The sequence below is a fragment of the Syngnathoides biaculeatus genome, chromosome 5, assembly GCF_019802595.1.
Source record: "Syngnathoides biaculeatus isolate LvHL_M chromosome 5, ASM1980259v1, whole genome shotgun sequence".
NCBI classification, from domain to species: domain Eukaryota; kingdom Metazoa; phylum Chordata; class Actinopteri; order Syngnathiformes; family Syngnathidae; genus Syngnathoides; species Syngnathoides biaculeatus.
The window spans coordinates 16,064,011-16,081,061 of record NC_084644.1 but is presented as its reverse complement, the minus strand read 5'-3'; the positions used below and the strand labels follow the sequence as shown (position 1 = coordinate 16,081,061).

General features: G+C 40.6%; 3 protein-coding genes across 4 annotated transcripts in view; 2 read left to right on the top strand and 1 right to left on the bottom strand.

The window, feature by feature from the left end:
• LOC133501445 (palmitoyltransferase ZDHHC3-like) overlaps positions 1-4,916 on the top strand; it is a 45,125-nt gene extending 40,209 nt beyond the window's left edge. The window contains exon 7 of one of the 2 annotated variants that reach the window (XM_061821217.1): positions 13-4,916. In XM_061821217.1, the coding sequence (XP_061677201.1) occupies positions 13-219 (207 nt within the window). In that variant the 3' untranslated portion in view covers positions 220-4,916. The remainder of the gene's footprint in view (positions 1-12) is intronic. The other variant, XM_061821216.1, reaches the window with a different exon arrangement.
• A 1-nt stretch (position 4,917) lies between these two features.
• On the bottom strand, positions 4,918-8,188 carry LOC133501446 (transmembrane protein 42-like). The gene is given in 3 exon segments (XM_061821221.1): positions 4,918-5,058; positions 5,139-5,285; positions 7,856-8,188. Coding segments are annotated over 3 exon segments (483 nt in total). The 5' UTR covers positions 8,051-8,188.
• A 123-nt stretch (positions 8,189-8,311) lies between these two features.
• On the top strand, positions 8,312-16,325 carry kiaa1143 (KIAA1143 ortholog). The gene is made up of 3 exons (XM_061821222.1): positions 8,312-8,551; positions 9,429-9,579; positions 13,106-16,325. The coding sequence occupies exons 1-3, from the start codon at positions 8,438-8,440 to the stop codon at positions 13,315-13,317; spliced, it is 477 nt and encodes a 158-aa protein (XP_061677206.1). The 5' UTR covers positions 8,312-8,437; the 3' UTR covers positions 13,318-16,325.
• Positions 16,326-17,051: the final 726 nt, after the last annotated feature.

The following is a 17,051-nucleotide window of genomic DNA, read 5'->3' as shown; positions in this document are numbered from 1 at the left end:
TGTCCTCTGCAGGGAATCGAACGCTTGAAGAGAGAGACAGGGAAGTGGGAGAAGGCACCATGCTGGGAAGCCATGAAGATGGCGTTTGGTGGGCCGTTCTCTGTGACTTGGTGTAGTCCCTTCTCTGGCATGAGCTGCAAGAAGAGTCCCATAGAGCTTGCCACCATTCCATTGGGGGAGATCATCGAGGAGGATGTCATCGAGATCCCACTCAACTAGGACTGTGTACGGACAGTTATCTACCGGGAACCTTATATTTATATTTTGTACCTTTATCTAATATCTACAGTGCCAGGATAAAGGGTATTTGCACCCTTCATTTTTAGATTTAGGGGGTATATGTATCATATCACACTGTTTTTGGATTTACAGTGTTCCCTCGTTTAACGCAGGGGTCACTCCATGGATTTGCTCCGCTTTATCCAAGATAAGCATTGTCATATAAAAAGAAAAATTTTTGTTTTTAACAAATACATTTTATTTTAATGATCAGTCTATAAGGTTGGACAAAAGATTATTAATGGTGACTGACCATTCCTTTTCCTCCTGGCGCAGTTCTGCTTTAGCTTTTTTTTTTTTTTTCACTGAAGCACCTTGTTGCAAGTGTGTTTTGTGAGTGAAAAACATCTAAGGGGTGTCGTTGGTGCTCTTTTTGGGGCGAGAATATTCTCATAAACCGACAGCGTTGATTATTTTTGAGAACTGAAGCCATGACGAAACGCTGCCGGTCAAATGGTTCCGTAATTGCAAGATGATGTGAAACTTCACGTTTTTTTTTCCTAACTGAAGAAATTGGGTGGGATGATTGTGTTTAAAATGGACTTCATCACATTGAGCTTTTACGACAACATGTCTTTGTTGAGACTTCATAGAAATTAGGCCTATCTTATTGGCGTGAGCAGGATGGCTGCATTCATTAGGCGTCAATCCAAAATGTTCCTATATCATTGTGGTGCCATTCATTGCATTAGGGTTACTAAATTTTCTGTGACTGCTCACCAGCTCACTTAGCTTTGTTGAGTTGAACGACTGTATTTCAAAACACCGCACAAGCACATACGCACAAGCTTTGTTTTTTTCCCCTTTTTTTTTCTGATGACTGAGCACCTGTTGCCGCAATCACCCGCCCTGAGTACCGGGATCGGGCCGCGACACAATTCGGGGTACGGGGTGCAGGGGTTGGGTGCTTAGGGTGGTTGACAGTGGTTTGCAATACTTTAGCCAATTGACCCCTCCGTAGAAATTGCGTGGGCCGCGTCGCTGACCAATCAAAGGCCAGATATGTGCCTAAACCACGCCCCTTGTTGTCGTCCGCCATAACCTCAGACAAAGTCGCATGGTTCAGTAGAGCTTTTGTTTGCGTTTTATCACGTCTTAGGGATCCTTAACAATAGATATGGTTAAGAGGTGTAGTCACGGCTTTTGTAATAGTGACGACAGGTATTCTGATAGGCTAGTTGGTGGAGTTCAATTTGTACCCTTTCCAAAACCGAAGACCGAGTACAAAAAATGTCTTTGATGGATCAAACTTTGTGGAAGACCGCATGATCAACTGAATCCATCTAAAATCAACCGGAACAGATATGTTTGCACGAAGGTAAGCCCTATTTTTGATTTTCAATACATGTCTCATATAAATGAATTAGCAGTTCTTCGCTTGCATAACATAGCTACGTGTGAATGATTGATACACTTGATCTGTGTTGAGCGATACTTTGCGAGGACCTGACTGCACAAACGTGTCTCTTTGTTGGCGGCTAGCGAGCTAAGCTAAACCGGACTAGCGAGTCCTAAAAGTCTTCGACGTGCACCAAGACACCAAGACTGAATGAAGGATGTTTGAGGACACTAAAGTAGTGATTGTCGTACTCGGTCGGGACTTACGTCGGTTCGGCACTAATTCAAGAATAATTATTGAGGGGAGCGCGTGACGTTACACAAAGAAAACGAGAGAAACCCTACAATTAAGTCATGGGCTGCAGCACATGATGCAGGTTTCCCTTAGGAATCAGGATATAGAGCACAATGTGCATTCATACACTGTAAAAAAAAAAAAAAAATAGCTGTCAATAAATTAGACTGAACACAAAAAAATCTGTAATAGCAGAGGCCTCGTAAAGTGAACCACGTTGTAGAGAGGGAACACTGTAATCCCACAAAGACAACAAATATATACAGATACATTTAGGTTTTCTTTGTTCTATATAAAAATAGGTTTTATGATCTGAAACCAGGGAAAGAGAAAAAATTATGTCATTTCACTAGAAAAATGCCTCTCCTTGAATACTTGTGTCCAAGGATGCCGTCAGGGATTTTGAGGCCCACCACAAGGCCCTTGGACTTTGCATCATTTATGGTTCCCCAATCTGTCTAAGTGCCAGATTATTTTTTTGACCAAATTTTAAACCAATACGAACATTTATGTTGAAAAATTGCATCTTTAAAATCATTCCAAAAATCCTCTGTCTTGTAAAATTCAGAATGCACTCATTGCTGAAGATACCTTAGAACACCTTCTTTGTGCCTGGGATCTGCTCTGAAATTACTGGTCGATGAGTCATCGGACGATTATATTTCGTCATGTTCGGCTTATTCTTGATGCTAACATTCATTTCAAAGTTCAATTCCATTCTGTGTACAATATGCAATCATGGGGAATGTTTTTGGCAGTTGAGTGAATGCACAATATCTGACAGTAATTCAAGCCCCCTGCCCCCATAAAAAAAAATGTAAATGCTCTAGATGCCACAAGAGTTTGGAAAATCACTGCTTTTGTCTAGATCAAGCTCTTCAAACCACTTGAACCTGCAGTAATTCCTTGGTACCGAGATGGTGGCACATGAATACTTTTTTGACTTTTCTGCAATTAAAGGATTAATTTTCAAAACAACTGCAAAATTGTGGGAGTCTACCTTAAAAAAAATGTATTCCACTAACTTGGTGCTTCAGTTTTCATGTTTGTGAATTACATTGATTCTACACTGTTTTAATGAGCAATTATGGCCACATATACATATTTTTTTGGTTTCGTTCCATTTTTGGATGGAGAAATAAAGTGATTTCCATTTACATGAATATGCAAAATTACCAAGGATTTTGTCATCAATGTACACTGATTGGACAAGTGTTAACTAGGGAATTGTCTCGTTTACGTGGAAAGATGGCGCCATCATGAGACCAATTTTATTTTTGCATTTTTCTTGAAATTCACAATGTCATGGAAACAAAGTGTCAACACTGTTTAATTTGAAGTCTTTCAACATAGAGAAATGCAAAATGTTCTTAAAAAATGTTGCAGTAGCAAACTTGGTAACAAATTTGGAGTCATTCCAAACATCCCTGCCACTGTGAAGACCTTTATAGGGCCTACTTTGCAAATGAGTGATTTTAATGTTCTGGCTATTCCAAAAAATAAATAATTTCCTGAATAGAATTGAAAGGAGTGGTTTTTTTGTCCACTATTACGAGTTGGCTTTATGGAAGTGGCATGTGAGTGAAGATCTTAGATGAACAACAACAGTACCACTAATACGCTGAAACACATTCTATCCGCATTTGTCTTTACCACATTGTGCCTTATCTTTCCAGTCGGATACAAAACATTTTGTCATGTTTTTTTTTATCCTTAACTGTCTCATGTTTGCCTCTGTGTGGTCCTGTTGTGTGTTGAGGTCACAGGATGAGGTCTTTGAACTAAATAAACGGGTGCTGGAAATCAGTTTGATGTGATTGTTGTGGGTTTCATTTTTCCCTCCATCAATGATTTGACCTGATTATCGTCACAAGGGTTACAGGAATGCTGGAGCTTATCTCAGCTAAGTTCAGGCAGGGGGCAATTGGAAAACTCATTTTCCAATTTAACCACTACTCAAGTGAGTAGTGGTTAAAAACATTTGGGCTCATACATTTATTTTGGATATTAAATTATTTAATACAGTAAAAGTATAAAAAAACATATACAACCTAATTATACGTGTCAAAGTTTCATGTTTCCTATAGGTTATAAAAAAAATACACCCAGCGAGAAGTCGCTAAATACTTCATTTTTTTACACCATAAAACCAATGTTTAAAAAAAAAAAGTATCATAAAATCACAGGTTCATGACAACAATGTTCCTAATCCTGACACATTTCACAATAATCACTAAAAAAAAAAATACATCTGTCAATCCAAATATAATAATTTGAACACCAAAATATTTTCGGCAGCACGGTGGATCAGTAAGTTTCTTTCGGCTTGTCCATTTAGGGGTCGCCACACCGTGTCATCTCAGATGAACGCACATCTCTGTTTAGCACAATTTTTACACCGGATGCCCTTCCTGACACAACCCTTCTCAGGGAGTGGAGGCCCCAGTGGGATATGAACCCACAACCCCTGGTTAACCAAACCAGTGCTCTAACCACTGAGCTACAGGGCCTCCTTACTTACTTTTTTACGGTGGATCAGCTGTTAAAGCGTCGACCTCACATTTCTGAGGACCCAGGTTCTATATTGGCCCCGCCTGTGAGGATTTTGTATGTTCTCCCCATGCCTGCGTGGGTTTTCTCCAGGCACTCCAGTTTTTCCTCCCACATCCCAAAAACATGCAACATTAATTGGACACTCAAAATTGCTCGTAGGTTTGATTGAGTGTGAATGGTTGTGCATGTGTATATGCCCTGCAATTGGCTGGCAACCAGTTCAGGGTGTACCCTGGCTCCTGCCCATTGACAGCTGGGATAGGCTCCAGCACTCCCCGCGACCCTTGTGAAGATAAGCGGCAAAGAAAACAGATGGATGGAAAATATTTTCAAGATCAAACGACCTCAGGTCGGAATAATGACAGATTTTTGAACATCAAATCTTTGGTTGCAAATTCCTATTTACCTACTCATGATGCGTAACAAAAATATTTCTAATGAAAAAAAAAAAACTAGTCCATTTTGCCTTCTTCATGTGACAGCACCTGAGGCGTGGATCCATGAAGCAACAATAGCCCGCACAGCATCACAGTGATGCCCACCCACCACAGAACTGCTTGACTCTCTCCAAAAATGAGGTTCCCCAGTATGGCCTGAATGCACAAATAATAACATCAGTATTTGGTTTCATTCACTGTATTTTTGCACCTAAACAGCATTCGGGATGGCTTACCGACGCAATAAAGTTGCCCACACTAGTGGTGGCAGTGGCTCGTGCTGAGGAGGAGCTATGCCGAAGAGCTTTGGAGAAAAAGGTCCACATGACAGCATTGCAGAGAAACATCAGGCCAAGGCACAGCAGTCACAGGGGGATGTGGAGCTGCAAACATTGTTATTAGATATGGGGACCTTTGCGGTATAATGCAGCCCAATGGGGCCACAAGCCAGTGAAATCTGTAGGTCGGTCCCAAGTCCGCATAAATGCTAAAGACTGTGTCAGGAATTGCATCCGGCTTAAAATTTTGCCAAACAAATATGAGCGTTCATCTAAAGAATCCCATATCGGATCGGTCGTGGATCGGGTTACCGACGTCCGCCCCCGGCACCATGAACCTGAAGGGCGCTGATGGAAATTCAGATGCTGTGGGTTGAAGACAAAGAAGAGGAGGAAACCGGATATGTCGTCAGAAGAAAAAGAGGAATGCACAAGTGGATTTGTTGGCAGAAGAAGAGGAGGAATGGACAGAGCCTAAAACTGAGTGTAGGGACTTTGAATGTTGGGACGATGACAGGAAAAGCTCAGGAGTTGGTTGACATGATGATTTGGAGAAAGGTTGATAGATATATTGTGCATCCAAGAGAGCTGTTGGAAAGGTAGTAAGGCTAGAAGTTTAGGAGCAGGGTTTAAATTATTTTACCATGGACTAGATGGGACGAGAAATGGAGCAGGTGTTATTTTAAAGGAAGAGCTGGCGAAGAATGTCTTGGAGGTGAAAAGAATATCTGAGAAATGAGGCTGAAATTTGAAATTGAGGGTGTTATGTATCATGTGATTAGCGGCTATGCCCCACAGGTAGGATGCGACTTTGAGTTGAAAGAGAAATTTTGGAAGGAACTAGATGAAGTAGTTCTGAGCATCCCAAACACAAAGAGTTGTGATTGGTGCAGATTGTAATGGACATGTTGGTGAAGGAAACGGGGGACGATGAAGAAGTGATGGGAAGGTACACCATCCAAGAAAGGAACTTTGATGAACAGATGGTGGTAGAGTTTGCAAAAAGAATGGAAATGGCAGTAGCGAAAACTTTTTTTCATAAGAGGCGGGATCATAGGGTGACCTACAAGAGCAGAGGGAGAACTACACAGGTGGATTACATTTTGTGCAGATTATGTTATGCGACCGAAGTTACTGACTGTGTAGCTAAACAGCATAGGATGGTGTTGTGTAGGATGACTCTGGTGGTGGGTAGGAAGATTAAGAGGACAAAGATAGAACAGAGAACCATGTGGTGGTAGCTGAGAAAGGAAGAATGTTGTGCGGCCTTTCAGAAAGCGGTGAGACAGGCTCTCGATGGACAGGAGGATCTCCCAGAAGACTGGACTACTAGAGCAAAGATGATCAGAGAGACAGCCAGGAGAGTACTTGGTGTATCTTCTGATAGGAAATGAGAGAAGGAGATTTGATGGTGGAACCTCAAAGTACAGGAAGACATATGATGCAACAAATTTGTCACACCTGGATTAGGGGATCCTCTGCCATTCCTCCTTCAGAGGCTCTCTAGTTCTGTCAGGTTGGATGGTGAACCCTAGTGGACAGCCATTTTCATGCTTCTGTCAGGCAACTCCAAAATCCCAACTGATGGAGGGCTTCATTAATGGATGACTTTCTAGAACTTTCTCCCGTCTCCCTACTGCATCTCTGGAGCTCATCCAAAGTGATCTTTGGGTTCTTCTTTACCTCTCTAACCAAGGCTCTTCTTCCGTAACTGCTCTCTTTGGCCAGACAGCCACCTCTAGGAAGAGTTGTGGTTGTTCAAAATGTCTTCCATTTAAGGATTATGGAGGCCACTGTGCTCTTAAGAACCTAAAGTGCAAGAGTTTTTTTGGAACCTTGGCCAGATATGTACCTTGCCACAATTCTGTCTCAGATCTTAAGGCAGTTCCTCTGACCTCATGATTCTCATTTGCTCTGACACACTGTGAGCCGTAAGGTTGGTAACGTCTTCATTTAATAGGTGTGTAGCTTTCCTAATCAAGTCCAATGAGAATAATCAAAAACAGCTGGACTCAAATAAAGGTGTGGAACCATCTTAATGATCTTGATCAGAAGAAATGGACAGCACCTGGGTTAAATATAAATGTCACAGCAGAGGCTCTGAATACTCGTGGCTGTGTGGTATTTCAGTTTTTCTTTTTTAATTAACCTGAAAAAAATAATTCCCTTTTTCCTGCCAATATGGGCTGAAATTATTTGAGCAAACAGGATGTAACAAAAAGTACCAAATTTAAGGGGGTCTGAACACTTTCCATACGCACTGTATAGTGTTATTTTGTGAATCATGAAATTCTACGAGTAACCGATGCCCCCCACCCAAGAAGCTTTTGAATTACCGATAGGTGCCACAAACTGATGTCGCCATATACGTGACTTTGGCCCAACCCAAATTGTAAATTAGTGACTTTTTCAACCAATACTGGAGAGGTTCGCACTTAAAACAAACAAAAAACTGTGGCCCGTGGGAAAACACAAAAATAATAAACGCACAAAATATATATACTAGAGGCAAGACTACAACGAAAGTGAAACTTGATTTCTCATCGACGAGTATCAGACCATCAAGCATTTTCTAACTCGGTACCCAAAACAGTTTTGCTCTCATTGCACTCTCTAACTTTCTCCATTTCAGACAACAAAAGATATTCGAGTCTGTTGCTCAAATTTTGTCTCACCCAGTGACACACAGTAGTTCCATCATGGTGCGCTTCGAACGCGTTGCTAAGCCCAATTTCACAAATTTGCTCCAGGTAGTCTGAACCAAGAGTAACCTTAGCCGATAAAGAGGCAGCAGCACCCAGACAACCCGCTAAAAATGCGTAAATACAACTCGAAATCATCATGCCTCGAGATGGTGGAGTCCGTTTCATTTACCGCTCTGTATTCCATTGACATTGCTACAGAACATACCCAGTCAAAACTAGATACTGAAAAAGGGCAGTTTGCTCATTTTCAAAGTTAAAGCACTTTATACGTAAATGTAATACAACAGGGAATAAAGCATTTTATATTAAACGAAAATCAATAAAATAAGTATGTAAAAAATAACAATGTTTTCCACATCTATTTAGAATAAATGTTGACATATTGTTATATTATTTTGCAAAGAAAAATACGTGATCCGGGAGCTGTGTTAACTTTGTCCTTCACATGCTGGGCGCATTGTAATGACGTATTATTTTTGCGACTGATGCAGACTGCGGTGAAACGACCGTTACCCTGATTTTCCAGGTTTAACGGTGTGTTGTTGCACCGTGATGAATAAAAGCAAAGTTAATGGTGTATCTTGGGTGAAAACAGCGGAACCTTCCTTTTTGAAGAAGTTTAAAAATGACGTTGGCTACAAACAAGGGCCGACTGTTGACACAAAGGTACGTGGTATATAGTTGCTAAGCATATACAGTAACTCCAATTCTGAAGTCCTTGCACTGGCTTCCAGTCAGTTTTAGAATAGAATTTAAAGTTCTGCTACTGGTCTATATATCACTAAATGATTTAGGTCCTGAATACATCAAAGAAATGCTTACGGAATACAAACCCAGTAAAGCTCTGAGATCGACTGACTCAGGCCAAATAGTGGAGCGCAGAGCAAACATGGTGAAGCAGCATTTAGCTCTTATGCTGCAAAAAAAATAATAAGTTGGCAACTGAGGTGACGTCAGCCTCAAGTGTGAATGTTTTTAAATACAGGTTGAAAACTCTTCTTTTTTTCCCTCATGCTTTTTAGAGTATTTCCAATTTTAATATTTCATGCACTGTATCCTGTTTTTAATTGTAGTTTATTATTTTTTTTTCTTTTTAAATGTTTTCTCTCTTTGCACTCCTTTAATCATGTAAAGCACATTGAATTACCTCGTCTATGAAATGCACTATACAAATAAATTTGCTTTGGTTTGCTTTGCTCATGTGAATCATTGAAAATAGCGATCAGCATACAGTTAGTTTGAAACGTTTTGAAAATCACGTGGACTGCAATTGCAATATACCGCTTCTTAAATAATTAAATGTAATCAGTAAAGTCCTTACTTCACACTTGATCACAAGGAGGCGGCTATTGAATATACTTAAAATAAGCAACACTCACTGGCCATTTCTGTAGGTACGCGTATATATAAATATATATATATATATATATATATATATATATATATATATGTACAATGTAGTGCACCTTGACAGACTATTTGAACTTCTTAAGTAAAAGTGTACGTATGAGCATATGTGCCTTATTTTATATGACCTGTGCAGCGTCAGAAGATGCCGGCACTGGATGATGATAATGGGAGTGATCGAGAAGATGAATTACCTCAAGTTGTTGTTCTTAAAGATGGAGACCTGACCTCGGAGGAAGTTAAACATCTCAAGGAAGGAATATACCCGAAGGGAGGTTCAGAGAAATGTAAGCATTTGAAAATTTAATTATTATTGGTATTATTATTAGAATCGTCGGCTGAAATAAGTAGTTATCTCGTTTAACATATATTCATTACGTTCCAAACTGTACCCATGTTAAGTGAAATCCGAATAGTAGAAATAAAAAAATGTCATCCTTTTTTTCATTCATTATATATTTTTTTTCATTTACAGGATGTTTTTTTTTTCATTCACGGGATTTTTTTTCATTTACAGTACGTGTATTTTTGTTTCAATTTTTTTTTTCCATTTACAGTACGTACTGTATTTTTGTTTTCATTTATAGTATGTTTTTTTTCATTTATTATTTACCATATTTTTCAGACTATAAATAGCATTTTTTTCCTAGTTTGGCCAACGGTGCAACTTATACTCTGGAGCGATTTTTGTGTGAAATTACCAACACATTATTACCGGTATATCATTTCACGTTATTTTCGCACCAAACCGCAAGATGGCGCTGTAGGCATGTGTAGCTATACCTGATACTTCTGTACCTCTGAAAAATGATCATTTCAACATTGGTGATAACTTATAGAAACAACTGAGATGGGCTCATCCAAAATGGCAGTGAAAAGAAAATCATATTTTGCAGATTACAAGCTCTATGTAGTGGAATATGCAGCCGAGAACTGTAATCGAGCAGCAGAAAGAAAGTTTGGACTTGGCGAGAAACTTGTAAGGGACTGCTGAAAGCAGTCTTTCTGTCTTACTGAAATGAAGAAAACCAAACAGCTAATCGCAGGCTAAAAGCTAGGTGGCCACAGCTTGGCGAACAAGTTCCCACGTGGGTGCATCAACAACGTGCTCCCAGGAGAGGCTTGTCAACAGTGCAGTTGCGTCTCCACGGCCACGTAGTTGCCAAGGAGATGAATACAAATGACTTTGCAGGAGGACCTTCCTGGTGTTACCGCTTCATGCAACTTAATCGCCTCTCTATCAGTGCATGGACAACAATGTCCCAAAACCTGCCAGCAGACTTCCAATCCAACGTCGACAGTTTCTATGAGTTCATTGAAAAGTATGTAAGTGAGCACAACGTGACACCGGATCATATTATTAACGTGGACGAGGTCCCCCTCACTTTTGACATTCCCATGGGCTGAAGTGTCGCAGAGAAAGGGCAAAAGAGTGACAGCTGGTCATGAGAAATCACACTTCAGAGTGCTGCTGGCATGTTGTGGAGATGGATCAAAATTGCCACTGATGGTCATTTTCAAATGAAAAACCATGCCAAAAATCCAAGCCCCCTCAGTTGCAGTCGCCATGAATGAGAAAAGGTGGCTGGATCAACAAATGCTGAACTTATTGCTTACAAAGTGCTACACTAAGCATCCGGATTGCTTCTTTAGAGCACGCAAATCTTTCCTTGTGATGGATAGCATGAGAGCGCACATCACGCCAAAGTTCAGAAATAAAAGTTTTCAACTCCGTACCTGCCATCATCCCTGGAGGCTTAACCAAAATACTCCAGCCAATTGATATCTCCGTGAATAGGAGCTTTAAGGCAGTCTTATGTAACCTGTGAGAGCAGTAGACGATGGATAGAGAGCACAGCTTCACGGCAACTGGGGAAATGTGCCATGCGACTTTCTTGGAAGTCATTGGATAGATCAACAAACCATGGGCTTCATTGACAACCAAAACCATCCTGTCAGGATTTAGAAAGGCTGGAATAATTGGAACTACAACTGATGATGAGTCCTAACAAAAGTGTCGTGGAAGAGGAAGCAGCGCGTTGTCTACCTCTGGAGTTGGGGGAGTTGTTTAGAAGTGACACTGAGGAAGAAGATTTCATTGAATTTATTGATTTGGATTCACACTGATCGTTTGCTAAACTTGTTAGCATGTTCTTTTTGCTATAGTTTTCTGAATAACTCTTAATGTGTTATGTTAATATACTAGGCACGTTCTCAGTTCGTTGTTGATGGGTCATGTAATGTTAGTAAACCGTACACTTATTCAGCCTGTTGTTCTCTCTTCTATTTTTATTTTAAATAGCCTTTCAAGATGACATATGTTTTTGGTGTTTACATTATCAAATAAATTTCCCCCAAATTGCGACATATACTCCAGTGCGACGTAGATATGTTTTTTCCTTCTTTATTATGCATTTTTTAGTTGGTGCAATTTATACTCTGAAGCAATTTATAATCTGAAAAATACGCTGTTTAAAGCTGTGTAACCCCTAACCACACACTTTATAAACTTTTCTCAAACAGGCATTAACATTTTCTCAAATTTCTCATGTTTAAACACTCTCAAAGTTCAAACCTTAATTGTGTCAAAAAAGAGGACACTACTGTATTCTAGAATGAAACCAAAGATCAAAACCTGTTTGAGGCCAAAATATTTATTTGAGAAATAAATTTCTATGTCACTTCATCCATTTTCCTCTGTGTTATCCAGGATAAGTGTGGAGATTATAGTTTTTAGAAATAAAATGTATTTTAATGATCAATCTATGAGGTTGGATGTGTGTCCAATACCATGCACTTGACAAACTGCTTGGTTTAGAGACCATAATGTGTTTCATCCGCTTTTACCATTGCAAAGGTTTTTTCAAATGAGTGAATTTTTTTTTTTTTTTTTGTGACAGCCCGTCTTAAGTACCAGGATCACGTGGCACAACATGGGGTATGCCTAAACTCCGTGTTGCTGGAATCCCACCCACAACCCCGTGTACTTAGGTACTGAGGGTGGTCGACAATGGTCTACTGTCCTTTAGCCAATCAGGATGCAGCACGCATACGGTTTTCCCTTTGCAAATCAGGATTCAATATATTCCTACACTGTAAAAAAAACAAAAAAAAACAGCCTGCTAGACTACCATAAGATTACACATGAACATGAAAAAAAAAGTCCTTATAATAGTGAGGCCACGTAAAGTGAAAGCCATGCAGGCACGGGAAGAAAATGCAAACGCCACACAGCCGGGTCTGGGATTTGAAGCCCAGTCCTCAGAACTGTGAGGCCAACTCTCTAACCAAGTTACTACGCTGCTGGCCCTATTAGTTATTTATTTATTTTATTTTTAAATTGGATTTGCTGATACAGTCTACAATCTGTTCTGAGATACTGATGCGTGGAATTAAAACAAATATCCCCACAGTAATTACAGGATGAAACTGTTACCATTATTAACTATACAAGCAATGTTGTCAATGTTTTTTTTTAAAAAGATTTTTAGCTTTTATACCAATGGAAAAAAATCCAGGTATTATCAGACTAAATAAATACCCAATAAAGTACAATTACCCAGAATTTGGTGGTGGTTGACATAAGTGGCACAAGCACAGAAAGCAGACTTTCTGAAGGTAGCTGGCTACATGCGTTCTGCTTTTTAACATATTGAGAATAGGATGAAATGTTTACTTTCGGAAAGGTCTCCTAATTTAGAAGTGTTTTACTTTTGAGTTTCCACTGTATATATATATTTTTTTATTTCATTTTGTAATTGCTTGACAATGAAAGATCTGTTCTAATGAACCACGCACTCATATGGCTCACAGGTGATGAACCCTCCCCAGATGGTAAAATCCTGTTCAAGAAACCAGCTAAGCGCTCCTCCGTTGACAAATTTCAAGGAATAACTGCCAGCTCCAGCAAAAAAAAGAGGGATGCAGTAAAGAAAGAAGAGAAGAAGGATGTGAATTCTGCGAAAAAAGTGAAAAACAGCAGCCTTTTGTCCTTTGGTGGAGATGAGGAGGAGGTGGAAGACTAGTCTGATACTGCTCATCTAAGCAATTAAATTCATGTAGGAAGGAAGGAAAAAATACATGGTGTGACAGAACTTGTGTTTTTTGTGTTGTTTAGCCCAACTATAAATTCTCCAATCCTCCTCCTCCCCCATTCATTCATTTTCCATATCACATATCCTAACTAGGGTTGCGGGCGTACTGGAGCTAGTTGGGGGGCCTATACCCTGAACTGAGCGCCAGCCATTTATAGGGCACTTACAAACAACCGTTCGCACTAATCTTCACATTCATACTGTCATGAACGGGGCTCGAGGGCGGACCCAAATGCACAACTCCAGAGACAAGCAAGCAGTACAGAGGAAACCTTTATTCGGTCCAAGGTCGGGGATCAGGCAGACAGTCCAAACAAGCAGAGGTAATAGTAACGGCAGGCTTACGAGGATGGTCAGGGGACAGGTGTGGGTCGGTACACGGAAGGTAGACGTCAGGCAAACGGGAGTGCGGGAACGAGGCATCAAAGGCAACAATCTGGCGGAGGACTAGTCGTCCCCCGGGTCCTATATATATACTGAGTGTCATCAACGTTCATGAGGCGCAGGTGTGTGTCTACTGATTGGCTGGCCACGCCCAGCCTGGACTGGAAGCCAGGAGCATGACACATACAGTCACTGTGTGGGAAATGAACCCAAGCTGCCCACACCAAAGGCAGGCAAATGTACCCTAACCCCATCTAACACCCATGAGTGTAGTGTTTCCATTTAGTCTCAATTTCTTAACATCATGAAAGTCATTTTCTGCTCTAATTCAGAATTCTAAGACAGTGCTACAGGGGGACTTTTTGTCACTTTTTAATAAACCAGTAAAGGCCAAAGCAAATTACTTTAGTCATTGTCTATAGTGTCAATTTCAGAAATAATAGTTTACAGTTAATAAGATTACATTTACTGATTTCCATCTAAGGCAACATGGTGGCAGACTAGTTAGCATATCCACCTCACAGTTCTGAGGCGCCTGTGCACGTTTTCTCTTGGTACTCTGGTTAGGTTATGGCCCCATCACACATGACGTTCTGGTCAGCGTTCTATAGTGTTTGAGGAAACGTTGGTAGTTGCCCATGGTCACCGGGATAGCTCCAGAAGAGCGTTGTTTGAACGTTAGTGAACGTCAATGATCGCTGGGAATCGGCGAAGAACGCCGGTCCGGAAAAAAAGTTTTGAACATGCACAAAAGTTCTCACCGAGACCAGCGTTCATCAACGTTTAATTTTAAACGCTGCAGAACGTTCAAGAACATCCGTGGAACGTTTTACTGAGGTTCGCCGAGCGTTGCACGCGTTTGCCTATCGTTAGTCAGTCGTAACTCTAGCTTTACTTGGTTGTTACTTAATCGTTTGCTTTGCAGTGAACGACTCACTGGCAACCTGTCAACGCCCACTGAATAATCCCGTAGCTCACACAGCGTGTAACCAAATTGAAACGAACGTCGTTTGGTGTCCATTGAGCGTCATTCGAGCGTTTCCCGAACTTCCATGCATATGGGTATATAAACCGATGCTTTGTAAAAGCAAGGTCCATTTAATATTAAGCTATAGTAGAGAGCACCTACTATGGAAGATCCAGAAAGCAGCAGTTCGTTTTCGCGGAAAAACTCCACCAGACTATCCTCAACAGCCCGGTCCAGGATCCTGCAATCCTGTCTCTGCTTCTTTTGTCTCTTTGTCGGACCGTCCTCACTGGGGTTTGCAAGGTGTTTAGGGTCCCCAGGGGGTGTCACATGGTGCGTGACTTCGCGGACGTGCTCTTCCTCCTGCTGTTGTTTTTCCTCCAAACACATTGCTCGTGATGAAAGAGGCTTAGCTTTCTTACTAGCATCGCTAGTTGCTGATGTCCTTCCCCTAACTTTTTTCTTCCCGGCGGAATGTTCTAACTGTTCTAACTCACGACAACGACTGAAGTGACTACGAACTTTCCAACGTTTTAGTCCCGGTTCCACTGTAAAAATTACATGCCAGCAAAACGCTTTTCTGTCATTATTCACCCATTGGTCACACGCTCAACACACTCGCCTTACATTGACAAATCGCTCGTCGCGCCTCAATGACACGTTTGCACACGCTAATTGTTTTTAGGGGTATCTTATTTGGTCGCTGTTACACGTTTTTCGTGCGTTAGACACACGTTAAGTCATACGTTAGACACACGTTAATCACACACCAGATGTGTCATCCGCGTTTGGGAACGCTGAAAAATAGAATGATTGAAACGTTCAGAGGACATTGACCAGAACGTCATGGTGTGACGGAGCCTTTAATTGAAGACTAAACTGGCCATAGGTGTGAATGTAAGGGAGAACAGTTTATATCTCTCTGTGTATCTTCACTCCCTCCTGCAGTTAGCTGGGAAGGGTGCCAGCACGCCAGTGGCCCTAGTGAGGAAAACCAGTATGCAACAATGGATCAATTTGTATTTATAAAGTTATAAGCACCTTAAGCCCAACATTGATATGGGTTGTAATCACACCCGAATAATACATTTCAAATACCAGCATTATCTGTACTCTGTTGTCTAATTTTAAATCATTGTTTAGCTCTTTACTTAGTTTGATGTCTAAGGTTTATCAAGAAACCCATGTATTACCTGTATTATTATTAAGTTCTTGGTTCCAGGTCCAGTTATCAAAAAAAAAAAAAAAAAATCATACTCCTGGCTCAGTAGTCCCAATTGGGATGTAGCCATGGTACCAATGTAGCTTCTCCACTGGTAAATATTTAAATTTCATGTAGAAGTATGTCTATTAGGACTGTTCAGTAACTCGGCTCCTGCATGTACATAGTAGGTCTGAATTTGTTGTATAATTGTTGCGTAAATTCCCATGTTAGAATCGTAATACATTCAATTATGCATTGAATGTATATTTTCTAGCTTCAAAGGGAAGCTGTCAATGTGTCAGTGCATTAGTTTTAATGCTGTTGTAGATCTTGATGTATCATTTCATTTTTAAGCGTCATCTGAATATTAAATATTTCAGTCAAGTTCGTTGTGTGCTGTTGTTTTTTATCTGTTCCGTTCAACACCTGTAAAGCAATACTAGTGATTTGTATGTTTCACTGTCCATGAGTTAATTTACTCTGCAACAGGTGAGTCTAGAATATTATTCCTGTTGTCTCTTTAATCGGCAAATTATTTTGATTAAGAAATTTAACACTAATATTTTTACATTTCATTGCAAATGAATATTAGATGCAAATAATGGGTTTTATGAGGCCATTTTAACTGCTTAGAATCAGTAGCAACCTTGAAAATAATACGCCTTTTCACATTGCTCATACAGTAGCACAGTGTAGTCAGCGTTGACTAACCCATTCATTGTGTATTTGCTGCCACAGCCTGGCAGCACGAAAGTTGGGGCTACAATGAAAATTGGTTTTAAGTGGAGATTTTGATTCAAACTATGGAGCATAGCCTCATGCAGGTAGGGACGGTTAGTCCGCTTTCCCGAGAGGAAAGCTGGAGGCTGATAACCCAATGAACAGTGAAAAAGAGACTTATCTACTTGGGTGTTTGTTGTGAACATACTCAGTCCAGTACAATGTCTCTTCTGCTCTCTGTCAGCCTCCCGCCTCCAGCTGTTTTGGGCCTTCCACTCATCCACTCTCCTTTGGGGCTCCACATCGGGCCTGGCATTTGATGTTATCTGCTTGTTAACAAAAAGTGTGGCCAGTTATTCCCCACTTCTGCTTCCAGATCTGACTCCAGGC

Bases quoted from the DNA above. Each gene is read 5' to 3' on its own strand.
- kiaa1143 (XM_061821222.1), top strand. From the start codon at position 8,438: ATGAATAAAAGCAAAGTTAATGGTGTATCTTGGGTGAAAACAGCGGAA. The intron at 8,552-9,428 runs GTACGTGGTATA...TGACCTGTGCAG, and splicing joins GGCCGACTGTTGACACAAAG to CGTCAGAAGATGCCGGCACT. The intron at 9,580-13,105 runs GTAAGCATTTGA...TATGGCTCACAG, and splicing joins GAAGGGAGGTTCAGAGAAAT to GTGATGAACCCTCCCCAGAT.